The sequence below is a fragment of the Puma concolor genome, chromosome B4, assembly GCF_028749965.1.
Source record: "Puma concolor isolate L17-30 chromosome B4, mPumCon1.1.hap2, whole genome shotgun sequence".
NCBI lineage: Eukaryota > Metazoa > Chordata > Mammalia > Carnivora > Felidae > Puma > Puma concolor.
Window position 1 is genome coordinate 20,353,563 of NC_141673.1, and position 17,280 is coordinate 20,370,842.

Genomic DNA, 17,280 nt, shown 5'->3' on the forward strand with positions numbered 1-17,280 from the left:
TTATTAGAATACGAGATACACTTTAACTTGTGGAAATGTAACCTCCTTGAAGGTAGGGACTGGATCTTTTTTTTTTTTTTTAATATTTCAATATTTATTTTTGAGAGAGAATGAGCAGGGGAGAGGTAGAGAGAGAGTGAGACAGAGGATCCAAAGAGGGCTCTGCAGTGACAGCAGAGTCTGATACAAGGCTTGAACTCATGAACTGTGAAATCATGACCTGAGCTGAAATCAGGAGCCACCCAGGCACTCCAAGACACGTATCTTACTGTTAGTATCTCTTGCATGTAGTGTGGTGCACTTGGCACATAGTGGGCACTCAGTAATTATTTACTAAATTGTGCTCAGTATCCCTGAGGATGTTTACTTTTCTTCTTCTTCTGAAATTTCCCTAAGTGTTAACTTTTGATTTTTTATTTTAAAAATTTTTATAAAAGCAGTACATATATTTTAAATCACTTAGAATTAATTGAAATCAACTTTCTGTGATGCACCATGTTTATGCTCTTGGCACATTACAAACTCCTTGGAAGTGTGAGAACTCCTGTTTGAGACAAACTACATCAAAACATAGATGCTGAAGTTCAAGAATGTTGAACATTTGATTTCTATGCCTTATGTTACATTCTGACTCCATATTTAGAAATTATAAAGAACATACGCTTTTAATCCTGGGTATGAATCCTGCAACCTGTATTACCCTTAGGTAAATTATTTAACCTGACTCTGTTTCTTCATCTGTAAAATAGGAACCAATTTTTAGGAAACTTTGAGTAACACTATGAAGACTAAAATGTTAACAAAGTGCCTGGCACATAGGATGGATCTTCTTCCTCCGTCTATTGAGCACTAAAGAATATTGCTTCCACATCAACTGTAGAGTGAGACCAAGATACCATTAATACCATATGGGTGAACAAGATAATGCCAGACTGTTTTCCAAAGTGGTTTATAAGAGTTCCCTTTGCTCCACCAAGATTGCCAATATTTGATACTGTCAACTTTATCAAAAGGGTTCAATGGAATTTCATTCTGATGTTAATTTGCATTTCCTAATTATTAACTTGCATATTCCTAATAATTTCCTAATTATAAAAGACTGATTCAAAATATTTAACAACCAGACATAGCTGATATAGGAGGACCCTCTACCAGTCTAGGTATTAATCTTGTAATTTTTGGTGTGGGGAAATAGGGAATCTAGGGACTTGGGTAGCCAGGGTAGCTTGAGTGTCTCAAGGCAGTGAAACATAAGTATATTTATGTACATAAAGTACATAAGTACTTTAAGAACTGTACAGCCACATCAGCTAAGTATTAATGTTTACTTCTTTTCTGTGCAATGACTATTTCTCTCCTGACACTTTTTCTATTGGGTTATCTTTGTTGATTCATAGTTACTCATTATATCCTGGATTCTACCAAATTCATTATCAGTATATGCTACATACCATATCCCAGTTGTGTCTTACAAGCAGAAAATTCTTAATTTTCACGTAGAATTTATCACATGTTCACTACAGGCAGCACTTTTTTGTGATTTAACATTTGATATCTGACAGGGAAAAGTCCTCACCGTATTACCCTTTTTAAGAACATCATGGCTATTCTCGGCTTATCTTCTATATAAATTTTAGAATCCTCTTTTTAGGATAATCTGAAGAAATCTTGGGATTTTACACAGATATGCCTTTAGCCAATGGGGTCTAACTTGGGAAGAACTAGCATGATATTAAATCTTCCTATCCACGAACATGGTTATTCCTCCATTTGTGCATATCCTTCTTTTAGTGCCCTTTGATAAAATTTTGTAATTTTCTCCCTAAAAGTATTGTAAATCATTTGATTTATTCCTTCTATATTCTGTCTTGTTATTTTAAAGTGTGCTTAAAAAAATAATTTGTAAGCTTTTTATTGCTTTTTTAGACAGTGAAGATACAGTAATATTATGAAATGTTTTAATTTAAAAAAATATGAGCAGGATTATATTAAACTGTATAACATATAATCTATGCCATTGTAACTTAAATAATAAAATCTGCTGTGATTTCAGACCAGCAGATATACCAGGAAGTTCAGGCTTTGGGGTAAATGGAGATACTTTATCAGCAGAGGGAGCACATTACTCCAATATTGCTAAATCTTTCAGGCTGTGGCTCTTTTGTCTCTTGGCCTTATAGGCTGGACGCAGGAACTCTATCTTTCTCTTCTTGGCTTCACTTTTATTTTTGTGTTTCTTCAGCTTTTTCTTGGCAGCAATATCAGGATTAGTTACGAACTTGAAAAAAGAATAGAAATTTTATATTACTTTAAAAGTAAATATTAAACCAATAAAAACCAAATGCAGAAATGGGCCATTTTGTTCACCTTTAAATATCACAAATGCAGCACATTCCCATTAAAGAAAATCTGGAGCCCCACCTATAAAGTCCCCACTTCTCAAACACAGCCAATTCCTCTTTCCTCTCTGTGTTAAGTGTGACACATACACATGCACACACCTGTGGTTAAAAATATCTATTAAGGAACACGCTATATTTTCAAACAGCAAACATACCTCTAAAGCCTTCCTCTTTTTCCGGAGTGCCCTTTTCTCATTAGCCTGTTTCTGTACAGAGGCAAAAGCTAAGGAGAAGCTCTCAAGCCCAACCAGCTTTTTGAGTAATTCTATGATTTCCTGCGATAGATTCTTCAGCAGAGGATCTGATCACACACAGAGTAATAATTAGTCACATAGGAAAAGACACATTTAACATCTATAAAATCAAGAACATGCAAAATTTAACCCCTGTGGAATCATCACTTTTATTACCTGAACATTAAACACTGATCTAAAACCAGCCTCTATGTTTCTGAGATGTGAAAAAAGGAAGTGTTGGGTAGGACACTTCCTAGCCACCACCACTCATCTGGGAGGCACTAAGAGTATCACAGACTCCATGAAGCCCACTTACCAGTGGAATCCTGGCTCAGAAGACACTAATTTGAGAAGCTGACAGAAACATTTTGGGTTACTTTATTAACCTGCTCAACTCTGCAGATGGGAAAGGTAAATATTTCTCTATGCCCCTTCTAATTCATGGGTCACAGATGCTTAGTTCTGGCCACAGCTTTTTTTTTTTTTTTTTTTTTTTCTCCGTTGTGGGGGGAGGTTAAGACTTCTGAGAAACTGACAAAAATCTTTGCTTTCCCACCCTTCCCTACCTTCTGTCTCCCAAATACACATAACCCACATATTTCTGTATTCAATTTCAGGGCAGCTGTTCTAGATTACAAAGTTTTCTTTGAATATTTCTTGAAGATAAGGACTAGGTCTTTTCTCCAATGTTGAACCCCCAGTACCTGGCAAATATTACATGCTCAATAAATGCTGAATAATAAGAACCAAAGTGGACCTGGCCTTGACCACTGCTTTTTCCTCTCTGAGAGGAAGGAAATGTATAGTTCCTGCTTTGATACTCACTTGTTTTACTTTAAAACTTAATACCTACTTTACCTCCTCTTTCTAACCCCCATTCCCTCTTTTCCTATCATCAAAAGAGAATTTAGGATCAGTGAGGGAAATGTACAAATAAATGCCCAGGCAAGGAAAATGACATATAGGAACAGTAAACAACATATTTTTAAAGTATTTCATACTTTTGCCTTACAGTTCACAATAAAGAATACCATGACATTTTATTGTTCATTATTGTCCATAGCACTATGGGGTTTAGAACCACCTCAACTTATAGTTTTCTTTGAATATTTCATCTATGCTTAGGAGTAAAACATCTTTTAGGAGAGAAACATCACTCTTAGACATGAGGAAGCACACAGAAGGCAGTCGTAGATAAAACAAAGATGCCTTACTTGTTTGCTATTGTTTTGATACCTAGCAAGTTTTCTTAAAACTCTGGCAGGGAAGGAAGATAGAAAAGAAGGAAGCATTTAGGAGAGAAGTGAGGATATCTAATGTACAAGTATTCAGAAAACAGGCTGCAGTTACCCTGGTCTGAATAGGTGCTGTTCAGTTCTCGGAACAAAGGAGCTATGATCACTGGGAGATACGGCTTCACCTTGTCTATTCCAAGATCCATTGCCACAGCTCCAAGAAACTTAAAGATGCATGTTCTCTGAAAGTACAGATCATTCATTGTTATCTGAAGTGTTTCTTTTATTGCAGCCATATAAACAATTAATTCAGAAAAGGTCTCTTTGGGGGCAGATACTATTGCTGCAGTTTTTGGTTGAAGAGTTTCTAGAGATGTGGGAGCATTACTAATACCACTGAAATACTTTAAAAAAAAAAATGACTACTTTCAGGCATTCTGAACATTCACTGCACCTTTAAGGGGTTTCTAGGTGAGTAGGCAGCTTCCAGTTTTGCAATCCAGGACAACTTCTGGATCAACCACAGCAGTGTGGCTGGCTTGCTGTGCTCTTCCTTTGCCTCCTTGTTTTCTTCTTTGTCAGAGTCCATCTCCTCATCTGCACAGGACTTGCGTTTTCTTATTTTCTCTCTGGCTACACCATCTCCCAAAGCTGCTTGTTCTTCCATGTCTTCTTTTATCTCACCTTGCTCATCCTCAGAATCAGATTCCAATAAATATAAGACTTTGGCTACAAATAACAAATTCTTAACAACCTTTAAAAAAGGAAGGGAGAGAAAGGGAGGAATTGGACTTTGATTTTCAAACAGATATGGCTCAGTAAAAAATAGGTATTCTACAATTAGGAAAAAACTCCCCCAAAACAGGTATTGCACTATTAAACTGATGATCATTCCATTTTTTTGATAATTCAGTTCTACCTTATAATATACCCAAACCCATTTCCATGTAACTTATCTACTTGACCTAGTTCTACCTTTTAAGGTCACAAAGAATAAGTAAATAATTTCATTCTAGACTATCCATTTACATTTTTGAGAGAACTTTCATCCCTCCTCTATTAAATTTCTTCATAGAAATAACAGTTTCCACTTATTGAGCACGGATTCTATATACAGCATTCTAATTCAACTTTAAAATATCACTATTAGGTACTATTATCAGGAGAGAAAATCAAGGCTCAGAGTTACTAAGTGACTCACCCAAAGGCAAAGCAAGTCGTCAGCCAAGACTGAATGGTCTTTAGAATTCAAGCCTAAGTTCTTAAACACTGAGCTCTTCCTCAAATCATGTGATCCAGTTAAATAGCCCAGGGACCAATTTTATTTTTTTTTAAAAATTTTTTTTTTCAACGTTTTTTATTTATTTTCGGGACAGAGAGAGACAGAGCATGAACGGGGGAGGGGCAGAGAGAGAGGGAGACACAGAATCGGAAACAGGCTCCAGGCTCTGAGCCATCAGCCCAGAGCCCGACGCGGGGCTCGAACTCACGGACCGCGAGATCGTGACCTGGCTGAAGTCGGACGCTTAACCGACTGCGCCACCCAGGCGCCCCAAGGGACCAATTTTAGTCTTATAATAATGGACCCATATAGTGAGTCCCTAACTCTGACATCCATGAAATCTCTGACATAGATATTTCACATTGATTATATGATGGAGGAAGTCAAGTTGCTTTTGAGTTCCTTTACCATCCTGGCTGCTCTGTTGGGAGTGCTGTGTGCCAAAAGTTTCCTCCAAATGTAGTGCTCAGAATCCCACATACTGTCCAAGGTTAGCTTGGCCATCAAGAATTCATGCCAAGATTGTAATTTCCTTCTGGAAGCTTGGTCTCCCTAAAGACAGTCCCAGTTTTGGAGGCCTTTTCCCCTTGTGGCAGCCACTTCACAGTTAACTCACCGTAAGATCACAGTGAACTAAATTCCATTAATTTCTTTCATCCCAGGTTAGTACTAGCAAATCCCTTCCTGTCCCTAGTTTCCGTGGTTGTATCTGTCAGCCTCGATTAACATTGGTATTTTGTGAGACACCACCTGCTATCTACCCTGTTAGGATTTCTTTGGCTTCACTTTGCTATCCACTGAATAGCTATCCATTCTTTCTCTGGCCCTGCCATATAATGAAGCATACTATATTTTCATATAAAAAGTGATGGAAATATCAGGGCTTATGGCATCCTACTTGAGATCACTCTTTGGATACAGTGTTCACCTAGCTTCTTGTGTCCCATCATTTAATCTGTATTGCTGCTCCATTGTGTCCATAATGATAAGAGTCATGAATAAGTGTCTTGCTCATACCAAGATACCACATCTGTGTATCTCATCTACCAGCCCGATGGCTTTATCAAAGGAGGAAAAAATAAAGGGAATAGACCTTACTCAAAAGTAATTTACATTTACTGCATATTTATACATGCTTCTCTATATTCACAATTTACTTACAGTTACATTTTATAGTATGAAAACATAAAGTTTTTAGTGATTTATCTGCCTTCAGTTAAGGATAGACAATTCTCACACTACACTGTAACATAACTATTACTTCTTTCTCTTCAACTTCCAGGGGTAAGGGAAAGAAATTCAGTACTGTAGTTCATTATAGGGACAATGAAAATCAACCAACCAACCAAAGCCCTTCAAAGCTGGTCACAACGTTGAGTAGATGGTTAAAACTGAACATGAAAAGATTAACAGTCAGGCTCTCACTGCACCATCTTTATTGGGCATTTTATTTTTTTTTTTTTTCAACGTTTATTTATTTTTGGGACAGAGAGAGACAGAGCATGAACGGGGGAGGGGCAGAGAGAGAGGGAGACACAGAATCGGAAACAGGCTCCAGGCTCTGAGCCATCAGCCCAGAGCCTGACACGGGGCTCGAACTCACGGACCGCGAGATCGTGACCTGGCTGAAGTCGGACGCCTAACCGACTGCGCCACCCAGGCGCCCCTTTATTGGGCATTTTAAATGAAGCCAAGAATAACCCCAACATAGACTCCAGAGTTGATTAGATTTATAACTGAACACGTATTTCAGTGTATGCCTATATTTCATTTAATTCCCCAAGCATTAAAATAGGAAAACAAACCAACAAAACCCCCCACAAATACCAAATGTAAGCCTATTCCTATACTTGGTAGAACAGATCCCTTCTATTAAACCAGCAGGGTGACAATACTGACCTGTTCTCCTAGAGATTGATCTAAGAACTTGGAATGCAACTGATGGCAAGAGGCTAGGGAGATACTTTTCATCTGTGAAAAGAAAATGGACATTGGCAGACACTATGCAGGGTATTTCTGATTGTTTTTAAAAAGTCCAAGTAACCAACCATAATAATATAACTGAAGTGCTAGATTTTGTTCTGAATGACTTGTATAGGTCTGGAGAGGGAAGGTCTCTACTTTCTACCTGCCCCAAACATTTTAGCTCAAATAAAGGGGATATTTTCAAGCTTTGGGGATATTAATAATCCCTCAGATTATTAGCAGGAAACTTTACAACAGTCCAGTATTTTTTTCCTTTTTTTCCCCCTCCATCTTCCAATCATTCACTATTTATGGAGTCTCCACTGAGTCAGGCATTGTGTTGGGCCCTAGGAAATCAGAGATGGATGTAATATGGTCTCTACCTAAAATTTTCATGAACATGATCTCAGTCATCAACAGGTTATGAAGGAGGCGGGATAGACAGTATTGCTCTCATTTTAATAAATCCTATTTTCCAGTGTTGATAAAGAACTTGAACCAATAATAGAAGATGAACAACAGAAGTGGACTAGACTGATAGTCTAAAAATTATCTTTGAAAAACCTTGGCCTTGAGGTTGACCCTTTCTAGTTCCCAGCACACCTACAGAAACCTGCAACAAGTCAGCTGTCAGAGTTTTTCCCAAGGGCCAACTCCCAAATAGTTACATGAACCAGAAGGAACATCTCACATAGATCACAAAGGAAAGAAAAGGTTTTAGAGAAACCTTACCTTTTGTTCAAGGTCATTTGTTAGAAATCTTACTGCTACAGGTTCTGAGAACTTCTTTTTAGTTGTTTTAGACTTCCATTTTCTAGTAAGTTCCTCTGGTTGGCAAGAGGCAAAGAGCAATCCAAAAATCTGGGCTGCAGTGAGCCACACCCAGCTGTGTGGATGTCTCAGGTGACAATGAACATAACCTAAGGGAACCAAAATGCATTTTCAGATGTCTCACAGCTTTCCCAACTCTTTGGTGGTAAATATGATTAGATTAGGCATTCGCTATCTATTACGTGCTTGGATTTAGGAACCAAAGATGAACAACATCTTTTGGCTGTAACATTTACAATTTCTAAATTAGGTAATATAAATTTGTATACAGGCACATGTTTGTTCCTAATAGTTATTGAAATTGGTGGAGAGTTATCATTTATTGAGGCTTTCTGTGTGCCAGGCACAGGGCTCAGTGTGTTACATATGTTTCATTTAGACCTCACAACAGTTCTGTGACCTTACAACTGTCAGTTGCATTTTACAGATGAGGAAATGTTTCAGAGGGGCCAGATGAGGCACCACGCTGTAACAGGCAAAACCAGGCTTGGGCCCCAGCTTGATCTGGCCCCAAACCTTACACTCTTATGTTACATGGCCACTCTCCATATATTACACTTGGAAAATACAGTAGAAAAGCCTTGTGGGTTGTAGGGAACAAGATTAAAATTCTGGATGAACCATATCATATCTGAGTCTTAGTCTATGCTGTTATACATTTCATAAACATGGTTTTACTTTTGTTCTATATGTATTGTATTTTCTAATAATCTGGCCATGTCTCTGTGGAATCATACCAGAGTAGGCCATATAGTAATTTAGTAATTTCCATAGGATCATGAATTCTTTTAAAACAGGTGGGTACTTAAAGCATTCATTCCAATGTCTGTTTCCTATTGGCTAATCAAGTTTAAGTATGTTAAATTAAAAATTCTAGGATCTTATTTGTTATTTAAAGAGCGATATACAGGGGCACCTGGGTAGCTCAATTAAGTGTCCAACTTTGGCTCAGGTCAAGATCTCATGGTTCTTGATTTTGAGCCCCGTGTTGGGCTCTGTGCTGACAGCTCCTGGAGCCTGCTTTGGATTCCATGTCCCCCTCTCTCTCTGCCCCTCCCCTGCTCGTGTGCTCTCTCTCAAAAATAAATATATATATTAAAAAAAAGAGTGATAGACAAAAACTTAAATGTCTCCCAAGGGTTAAATGGTTTACTAAATCATGGCATATTTGCATGGTGGACTATTTACAGCTATTTTAAAAAGCTTTCTACTGAGTGTGTTATAGTATAATAATATTCTTATTTAGGTACAAACAAGATATAAGTTTATATGGAATTATGCAATCTCTAAAAAAAACCTGTGTCTATATATAACAAAAAGACAGACTGGATGGAAATATATACCAAATTAACACCAAGCAGCAAGGAAGACTTTGAAAAACTTTCCTTTCTTTTACTTTCCCATAATTAATATTCCTTCTTTTACAAATGAAATGTATTACTTGTGAAATCATAAACATATTATTTTTCCTAGAAACATTTTCACTATAATCAATTTGAAAGGGTCTTTTAAATCTTTTTCTCATGAACTTTTCCCCTGACATTATAGACTTTCTAAGTATTCATACTCTAATTCCCCAAATTGGTTTTTAGTAATTCTGTCACAACTAATGTGTTTGTTTTTAGATGTAAATAAAAAGGAAATACTTACTCCAGATTTTATTCAGCGTCTCAGAGGGCTTGGTAAACTGAATAATATTACATTCCTTGATGAGTTTACTAATCAGTGTAAGAAAACTAAACAGAAGGCGATCTGCAGCTTTTTCTTCAGTCTCTTCCATGATCTAAAAACAGGATGGATATAAATCCATTGAGACAACTTCAGGGTTTCTATCAGTACTACTGTCACTTTGGGTCAGTTTTTTGTTGTGGGTGCTGCCCTCTGCACTACAGGCTGATCTGCAGCATTCATGGTCTCTGCCCGCTAGATGCTAGTAGCACCCTCCACGCTCCAGTTGTGACAACCAAACATGTCTCCAGGTGTTGCTAAGTGTCTAGAGGGGTTGGCAGTGGGGTGGTGAAATCCCCCTGCTGGAGAAACTTCGATCTTCACATACTATGGAAGATAACTTACTTTAAATCTCATTTTAAAAAAGAAGATCCAGCTACACTGAATTCTTGCTTTCATTAAGAAACATTTTTGAACACACATAATATTTAAGCTGTTAGCTAAACCACCTTAAGTAAAACTACAAAAATTAGCACAAGTTTTATTCTCTGGCAAATTACTTACATCTTTAAAGTTTTCAGGATCAATTTCCTTTTCAATCACAGGAAGAATAGTTCCAAGTCTTCTCTCAAAAGAGACTCCTTCACTTTCCACAAACAAGCCACAGATGAGGGCAGCTAGTTGCCTATTTAAGCTCTACCAAAAATAAACCACAGAAAGACAATGTTTTTTTTTTTTTAATTTTTTTTTTTTCAACGTTTTATTTATTTTTGCGACAGAGAGAGACAGAGCATGAATGGGGGAGGGGCAGAGAGAGAGGGAGACACAGAATCGGAAACAGGCTCCAGGCTCTGAGCCATCAGCCCAGAGCCTGACGCGGGGCTCGAACTCACGGACCGCGAGATCGTGACCTGGCTGAAGTCGGACGCTTAACCAACTGCGCCACCCAGGCGCCCCAGAAAGACAATGTTAATAACACAACTTGGTACGCCATTTCCAAATTCATAAAATAAAATGGGCATGACTCTGTCCTCAATATTTCTTTTTTAAATTTTTTTCTTAATGTTTATTCATTTTTGACAGAGAGAGAGAGAGAGAGACAGAGCATGAGCAGGGGAGGGGCAGAGAGAGAGGGAGACAAAGAATGCGAAGCAGGCTCCAGGCTCCGAGCTGTCAGCACAGAGCCAGACACAGGGCTTGAACTCACGAACTGCGAGACTGTGACCTGAGCCGATGTCAGACACTCAACCGACTGAGCCACCCAGGCACCCCTCAATATTTCTTTATAATGCCAGAAATCAATACAATATGGATCTTTGGTGGCTTAAAATGAAAAATATAGAGAATCTTCACACCCAAGAATAACATTAAAAAAGAAATGGAACTCATCATTACCCACATTCTCCCATTTTAAATTAAAAAAAAAAAAAATCAAGATGAGCACTGAATAATATACAGAATTGTCGAGTATCAATGTCGTACACCTGAAGCTAGTAACACTGTGTCAATTATATTCCAATAAAAAAAATTTAATTAAAAAACTGGAAGTTGCATACAATACCCCCCCATTCTAACTTTAATACGTATTACAGTCAATATTAAGATACAACACGTTTATATTCCACAAACATGGGCCACTGTTGATGGTGGCAAGTCAGCAAGTGGATATAATCACTGACAAACATTACATTTCATTAACTGAATATGCGAAACTGAAAACAAAGATATTCATCATTGGGGACTGGTTAGATACATTCGATACATTCATATAGCAGTGTCATTGGCTGACAATCATGTCGTGGGACTACAGGTGATTTTCATGTTACTCTCTATAACTTACATTTCCTGAAGTTTTACTATAAGAATATATATATATTTTTAAAATTTTATTTCCAATATAGTTAACATACAATTAGTTTCAGGTGTACAATATAGTGATTCAACAATTCTATACATTATTCAGTGCTCATCATAAGGATACTCTTTAATCCCTATCACCTACTTAACCCATCCCCCCCACCCAGCAAGAGTACATTATTAACATAATCTACTAAAAAAAATAAAATTTGGGAAAAATTCAACAATGTTTAAGACGTATTCTTATTTAAAGTGAATACCAAAAGCTAAGACTTTTCATTGAAATTTAACTAAAAGCAACCTTAACCTTTTTTGCTCCAAACCAGGTGGTAACCATATCAAAGAGCCAATCTTTTTTCTCAAGGTTGATTTTACTGAGTAAAGATTTGATTGTCATGGATGCCATCTTCTTGCACATGGCAGAATCATCGTTCACCATCATTAGACAAAGAGGAATAAAGAACATTCCACAGTTCTCATGGAGTAGTCCCTAGAAGAAAACAGGCAGTTAAGAGCACACTCAGACTGGAATTCTTATGGATGCCCAAACAAGGGAGGCTCCCTGTGGGCCCCCAGGGCTCAAGGGGAACATAGCTACAATCTGTGATTCAAGGTACCTGAGGGAATGTGTCAAAGAGATAGGAGATCATTTCCAAGGCAGACTCTCTCCCGGTCTCATGTTCATAACTAAGGCAAGAACATTAGATAGACTTGTTAGTATCTTTTCAATTACCAATAATTGTTTTAAAAATTTTTAAACATTGTTTTAAGGTATCAGTCTGTTTCTTAAAAAGTAGAAAAAAATATCCATGTTCCCAATTTTAATACTTATGTAAATCTATCATGCTACTATTCAGCTTTAAATGTGATTCTGTTAGATTTTTACCATTCTCCTTAAATAGACTCTTAATGAAAATCAGTGGTCAGACCGAATTGGAAAAGCAACTTACACAACTGTCACATGAAGCCATGCACACTGTTTGATAATCAAGTCAATGATTCAAATGATAACACCCTCAGATGTTTAGATTTTGTCATTTTCCAGACAGGTGCCACAATAAAATGAGAGGAAACTACTCTTCTGCCCCTATGTAGTTTATGGCTTAAACTTACTTGAGTTGAGCAAGCATGAATTCCAAGTTTGGTCTCAATTTGTCACCCAGGGGATAGTCAAGAATATATTTCAGAAAAACCTAGGAACAGAAGTCACATAGATGATTATTTGGGTCCTATCTCTCCAGGATTTCTGCTTCCTAACCTGCTGATACACTGTTCAGTTACAAAGACCTTTCAGAAGACTGATCAATCCTCCTGAGTCAACTGCACGCTTTCCTTTCTTCTCCTACTTCACTTACTCAGGTCCTGCCCCAAGTGCCTGATTAAAAGTCCTAGCCTACCACTGGCATGGTTGTTTTGGGCTCCAGATCTAAGCTCACGTGTTGGAAGCTCCTCTCTTCCATAGGTAGTGGGGTATGGTGGACTGGACTGTGGTTCACCCCTGTATTTCCCCTTGAATGACAGTGATGATTGATATTAATACAGATAATACTAATTCATTTATTAATTATATGTCAATTCTATATGCCAAGCCCTGTGCTATGTGTTCCTCAGTTAACTGTCATCACTTTCTTGGAAAGTAGGGGATATTATCCCCATTTTACAGATGAAGAGAATGAAGTTGGCACAGAGAGGTGAGTAACATGCTCAGGTGACAGTGCCAGAATTCCATGCCTGGTCTATCTGCTTTCAAACCATTGTACTAGTTTATTAATAAAAGTAATTAATAAAATAAGTATTTATATATAAGCTATTATATATCAATAGCTTTCTGCTACTGGAATAAAGCCCTAAATAAATCTTTAACAAGTACACGAGGTCTTGCCTGACCTGGCTCCCTTCCCCACCTCACTTAACCTTCATTTATCTCCTCTAATAAATGAGGCCCTTACCTACCTCAAGGCTTACCTTCCTTAGGCATTGGCTGCTCCCTTCACCTGGAAAGCTAAGCCTTTTTCTTCCTTCGCATTTCTGCTCTCAGGAGAGCCCTTCCTGATTCTAACACCAGGGTGGTCCTCAACCTGATCATATGTTCTTATCATCTACTCTTCCATATTTTGTCAATTCTAAGAAGCACAGTTTTTCACATTTTAACAGATCTGAAATTGGGATGTATCTTAAAATTGATAGCATCTTACCACTGTGTCATAGTGTTTTCTTTCTTTGAAGTATATAAATAAAGGTATGTTTTATAAATAATGAAATATGACAGTGCTTTCTCCCTCCTGGCACTTAGGATGCCTGTAATTAAATACCTGTGGAATTTTTGCTTTGTGCCTGTGTACTTTAAAATTTCACTATCTGACAGGGACTATAAAAATTTTGTTGACTGCTTTTCCAGCAGCACCTGGCACATAGTAATATGCATAAGTAGTTGATGACTGGACCAATGGATGGAAATATTTGGTGCAGGCTATCATGCTACAGAAGGAAAATATACATCTTTATCCATTTGAAACATTCCACATATGATGGGTTATTCTCAAAATGCTCTTTGTTAACTGAAATGCCCTTAAGGCAGAGCAGACATGCTTCTCACACTTGGTAAGTAAATGGGTTCCTGAGTCTCAGAATAAAGCAACAATGTGACACAAAATTATCTTCAGAATTCAGTCAATGTTGACATGTCTATCTAAATATGGAACAGAGAAGACAGGACCCAACACTTGCTATGGGAATAAGGCTTCTTCTCTACAAACCTGTCTGCATTGGACTCTGACAGGTTCACTTTGTGCAGAAATTGCCAACTTGGATACTTTCCGCATGACATCATCGATTTCTGGGACTAACAACTTCCTTGATAAAATGGCCTAAAATAAAAAAAGGAAGACATCTCATTTCATGTTCTACTGCAGATGGTTGTAAGCTGATGCACTGTTAAAGCAGTCACACGCAATTTTCAAAAATAATGAAAGTAACCTTCAAGAGAAAAAAAACATACACTTAAAAATGGTTAAAATAGTGACTTTTGTTTTATGTATTTTATAATTAAAAAAAGAAAAAAGCTCCACAAAGTCCAATACAGTAAATACAAGCATTTTTTAAACTTTCCTCTACTTTTATAGAAGGCTCTGGAAGTGTTAATTGAATTCATGTTCAAACATTTTAATAAGTAGGTATGTTAGATTACCATTAATCCATCAAAATCATCACAGTGTTTATAAATTAATTTTGGAAATCCACAGCTAGTCAAAATACTTTGTTCCACATTATTCTAAGTATCTAATCTGAGGCACATAAACTGTAAAATCCAACATTCTGGTGATACCATACCTTCAGAAGACCAAATGCAGTGGCCTGTCTTGAAGTATCATAAATGTCTTCTTCAGCATATGCTAGTAGAACTTGAAGCTGCTTTTCGGTTATCTGGTAAGACTTCACTTTCTTCACAACTATGGTTACACACTGTAAATTAAACTAGTGAGGTTAATAGCCAGGACATCCCACGAATGAAGAATCAGTGAAATGGTAAGGCCTTAATACAACATCAATGCTTTTTCACACAGGATACCAACCCTCTGGCCTTAGCAAATTAATCTGGAAAGAATTCTGAACAGGACCAAAGGACAATGAGGAAACCTAAGTTTGATGTTAAACCTGGTCCTGGCTCTTTCGAAGTATAACTAAAAACACCTCACCTTGAAACAATTTACCACCAGGTGGAAGTTCTGGCCCCTGGCAGCTCCAAGTTTTGCATAGTCCTTCAGCAACAGGAAGAGGTGTTTTGTCAGCTGTTCTGCTTTTGTTTCTATGGAAGGCAGAGGGAACCTCAAGACCCAGATCAGGCACTGTAAAGCACCTGTGATCACCTGAAAAACAAAACCAACCAATTTATGTAGTGATCAAACCCAACAGTCAAGCACCTGAGGCTGTGTAGACTCTATAAGCAATCAAGTTGAAAAAATGAAATACTCTGCTCAGCCCACTCTAGAAGAACCATATACCAAAAGCATAAGAAGAGAAGGAGATTTCCTATTCCCTGTGGTAGAACTTACTGCTTCTCTAAGGCACATAAAGGTGATGCAAGTAAATAAGAAAGAGTGCACCATATTCTTAACCTATATGAGTCAATGACTGGAAGAACTGGCCAATTTATTTATTTTCAATGTTTTTATTTTTTATTTTTGAGAGAGAGAGCAGGGGAGAGGCAGAAAGAGAGGGAGAGAGAGGATCCCAAGCAGGCTCTGCACTGTCAGCACAGAGCCCAATGTGGGGCTCAAACTCATGAACTGTAATATCATGACCTGAGCTGAAATCAAGAGTCAGATGCTTAACCAACTGAGTCAGCCAGGCATCCTGAATTGACCAATTTCAGCAACTTTTTTTTGTGTCTGGAAAGATACATTATAAATGACTTTTCTATTTTCTAGAATGGTACTTTAATCCATTCTAAGCAACCGTATACAAGGCACTCTAAAAATCAGAATTACAAAGATAAAGAGAACACCACCCCTCTATTTAAAGAGCAGACAGCTGGCTAAGAAATTAAGCATGAGAACAATACACTACAATTTAATATAGTTAAGTGCTTTGCAAAGATATGAAAAAAGTGTGCTGGGACCAAGCGATGACATGAGAATCCTTGACCTCCGGCTCAAACCTTAGAGACTATTGAGATCAGTTACTTCACCTAGTTCAGCTGTGCCTAATAGACCCACACTGCTCTGGTTGCTGTAAGGTCTTCTTGGGCTGGATTAGATGAAGCCATAGAGGAAAGGTCTTTGGAGTCACAAAGGCCAGGGCTTAAATCCCAGCTCTGCAGTTTATTACCTATTCAACTACAGAGATGTTACTTAACCTCCTGGCACCTTGACTATAAGACAGGCAGTCAGGAAATGGGAGATGTGTCGGCTCTGGAGTCTGACGGACTGATATCCTAGATCTGTGATCTAGGCCAAGTCAGCTGATAGCCTACTTTTCTCACTGATAAAACAGAAGCATTAATAATATGTGCTTCATAGGTTGTTATGAGGATTCACACCAGTGAGGGCAATAGTGACAAGGATGATGGAGATGATCAGTGCTGACATGGTGACACCATTACTCAGCCTCATGATGTTGCAAGGACCCAATGAAATAAGTATAATGTATCTACCAGAGCCTGTAAAACTGTTGAAGGCTATCCAAATATATGGCTGGAAAGCAACGTAATGTAGGGAACAGAAGTCGTTCACAATATCATAAAGCCACTTAAAAACTCCATCATCTTGTGAAGCACAAGCCTAAAAGTTCTGGGTATTTTGTGCAACATAGTTCTCATGAAGGAACAGAAGCTCACCTTCACATCCATGGAAACCAGGCAGTCTATGAGGAGAGAGACAAAAGGATCCAACATTTCCAGAACAGGTTCACTTGAAGACTTGATCTTGGAAGTCTTTAGACTCAGATGCAGCAGCTAAAAGATTCAAAAAGATATTTCATACCAGTTGCCCATAAGACCAAATGAGTTAGGTAAAGGTAAAATGATTTTAAGAGAGATACATGAAACATTAAGATGCTTCCATTTGAAGCGACAAAATTCTGAAGGAATGGTAAAGGGCCTGGGAGACTCTCAGTAAGTGAAGAAGGTGGGAGTTCACTGTGCAGCTGAGATGCTGAGTTCATTTACCAAATGATTACTCAGGATTTACTTTGATTCGAGGCACTGGGTTGGCACACAGGGCACAGCAATGATCAAGATGAACATGGTTCCTGCCTGATGGATCTTAACCAGGAAGAGAGACTCTAGCAAATAATTAACTGTAAAT

At 37.9% G+C, this 17,280-nt stretch overlaps 1 protein-coding gene across 2 annotated transcripts in view; it reads right to left on the bottom strand.

Moving 5' to 3' along the window:
- Nucleotides 1-1,896: 1,896 nt before the first annotated feature.
- UTP20 (UTP20 small subunit processome component) overlaps nucleotides 1,897-17,280 on the bottom strand; it is a 110,564-nt gene continuing 95,180 nt past the window's right edge. For both annotated transcript variants that reach the window (XM_025926960.2, XM_086712547.1), the window contains exons 48-62: nucleotides 16,812-16,928; nucleotides 15,172-15,342; nucleotides 14,807-14,938; nucleotides 14,233-14,343; nucleotides 12,590-12,669; nucleotides 12,094-12,163; nucleotides 11,784-11,966; nucleotides 10,184-10,315; nucleotides 9,602-9,734; nucleotides 7,853-8,040; nucleotides 7,055-7,126; nucleotides 4,328-4,627; nucleotides 3,989-4,115; nucleotides 2,558-2,703; nucleotides 1,897-2,278 (exon numbers count right to left, since the gene is read on the bottom strand). In XM_025926960.2, coding sequence (XP_025782745.1) covers nucleotides 2,123-2,278; nucleotides 2,558-2,703; nucleotides 3,989-4,115; nucleotides 4,328-4,627; nucleotides 7,055-7,126; nucleotides 7,853-8,040; nucleotides 9,602-9,734; nucleotides 10,184-10,315; nucleotides 11,784-11,966; nucleotides 12,094-12,163; nucleotides 12,590-12,669; nucleotides 14,233-14,343; nucleotides 14,807-14,938; nucleotides 15,172-15,342; nucleotides 16,812-16,928 — 2,118 coding nt within the window. In that variant the 3' untranslated portion in view covers nucleotides 1,897-2,122. The remainder of the gene's footprint in view (nucleotides 2,279-2,557; nucleotides 2,704-3,988; nucleotides 4,116-4,327; nucleotides 4,628-7,054; nucleotides 7,127-7,852; nucleotides 8,041-9,601; nucleotides 9,735-10,183; nucleotides 10,316-11,783; nucleotides 11,967-12,093; nucleotides 12,164-12,589; nucleotides 12,670-14,232; nucleotides 14,344-14,806; nucleotides 14,939-15,171; nucleotides 15,343-16,811; nucleotides 16,929-17,280) is intronic.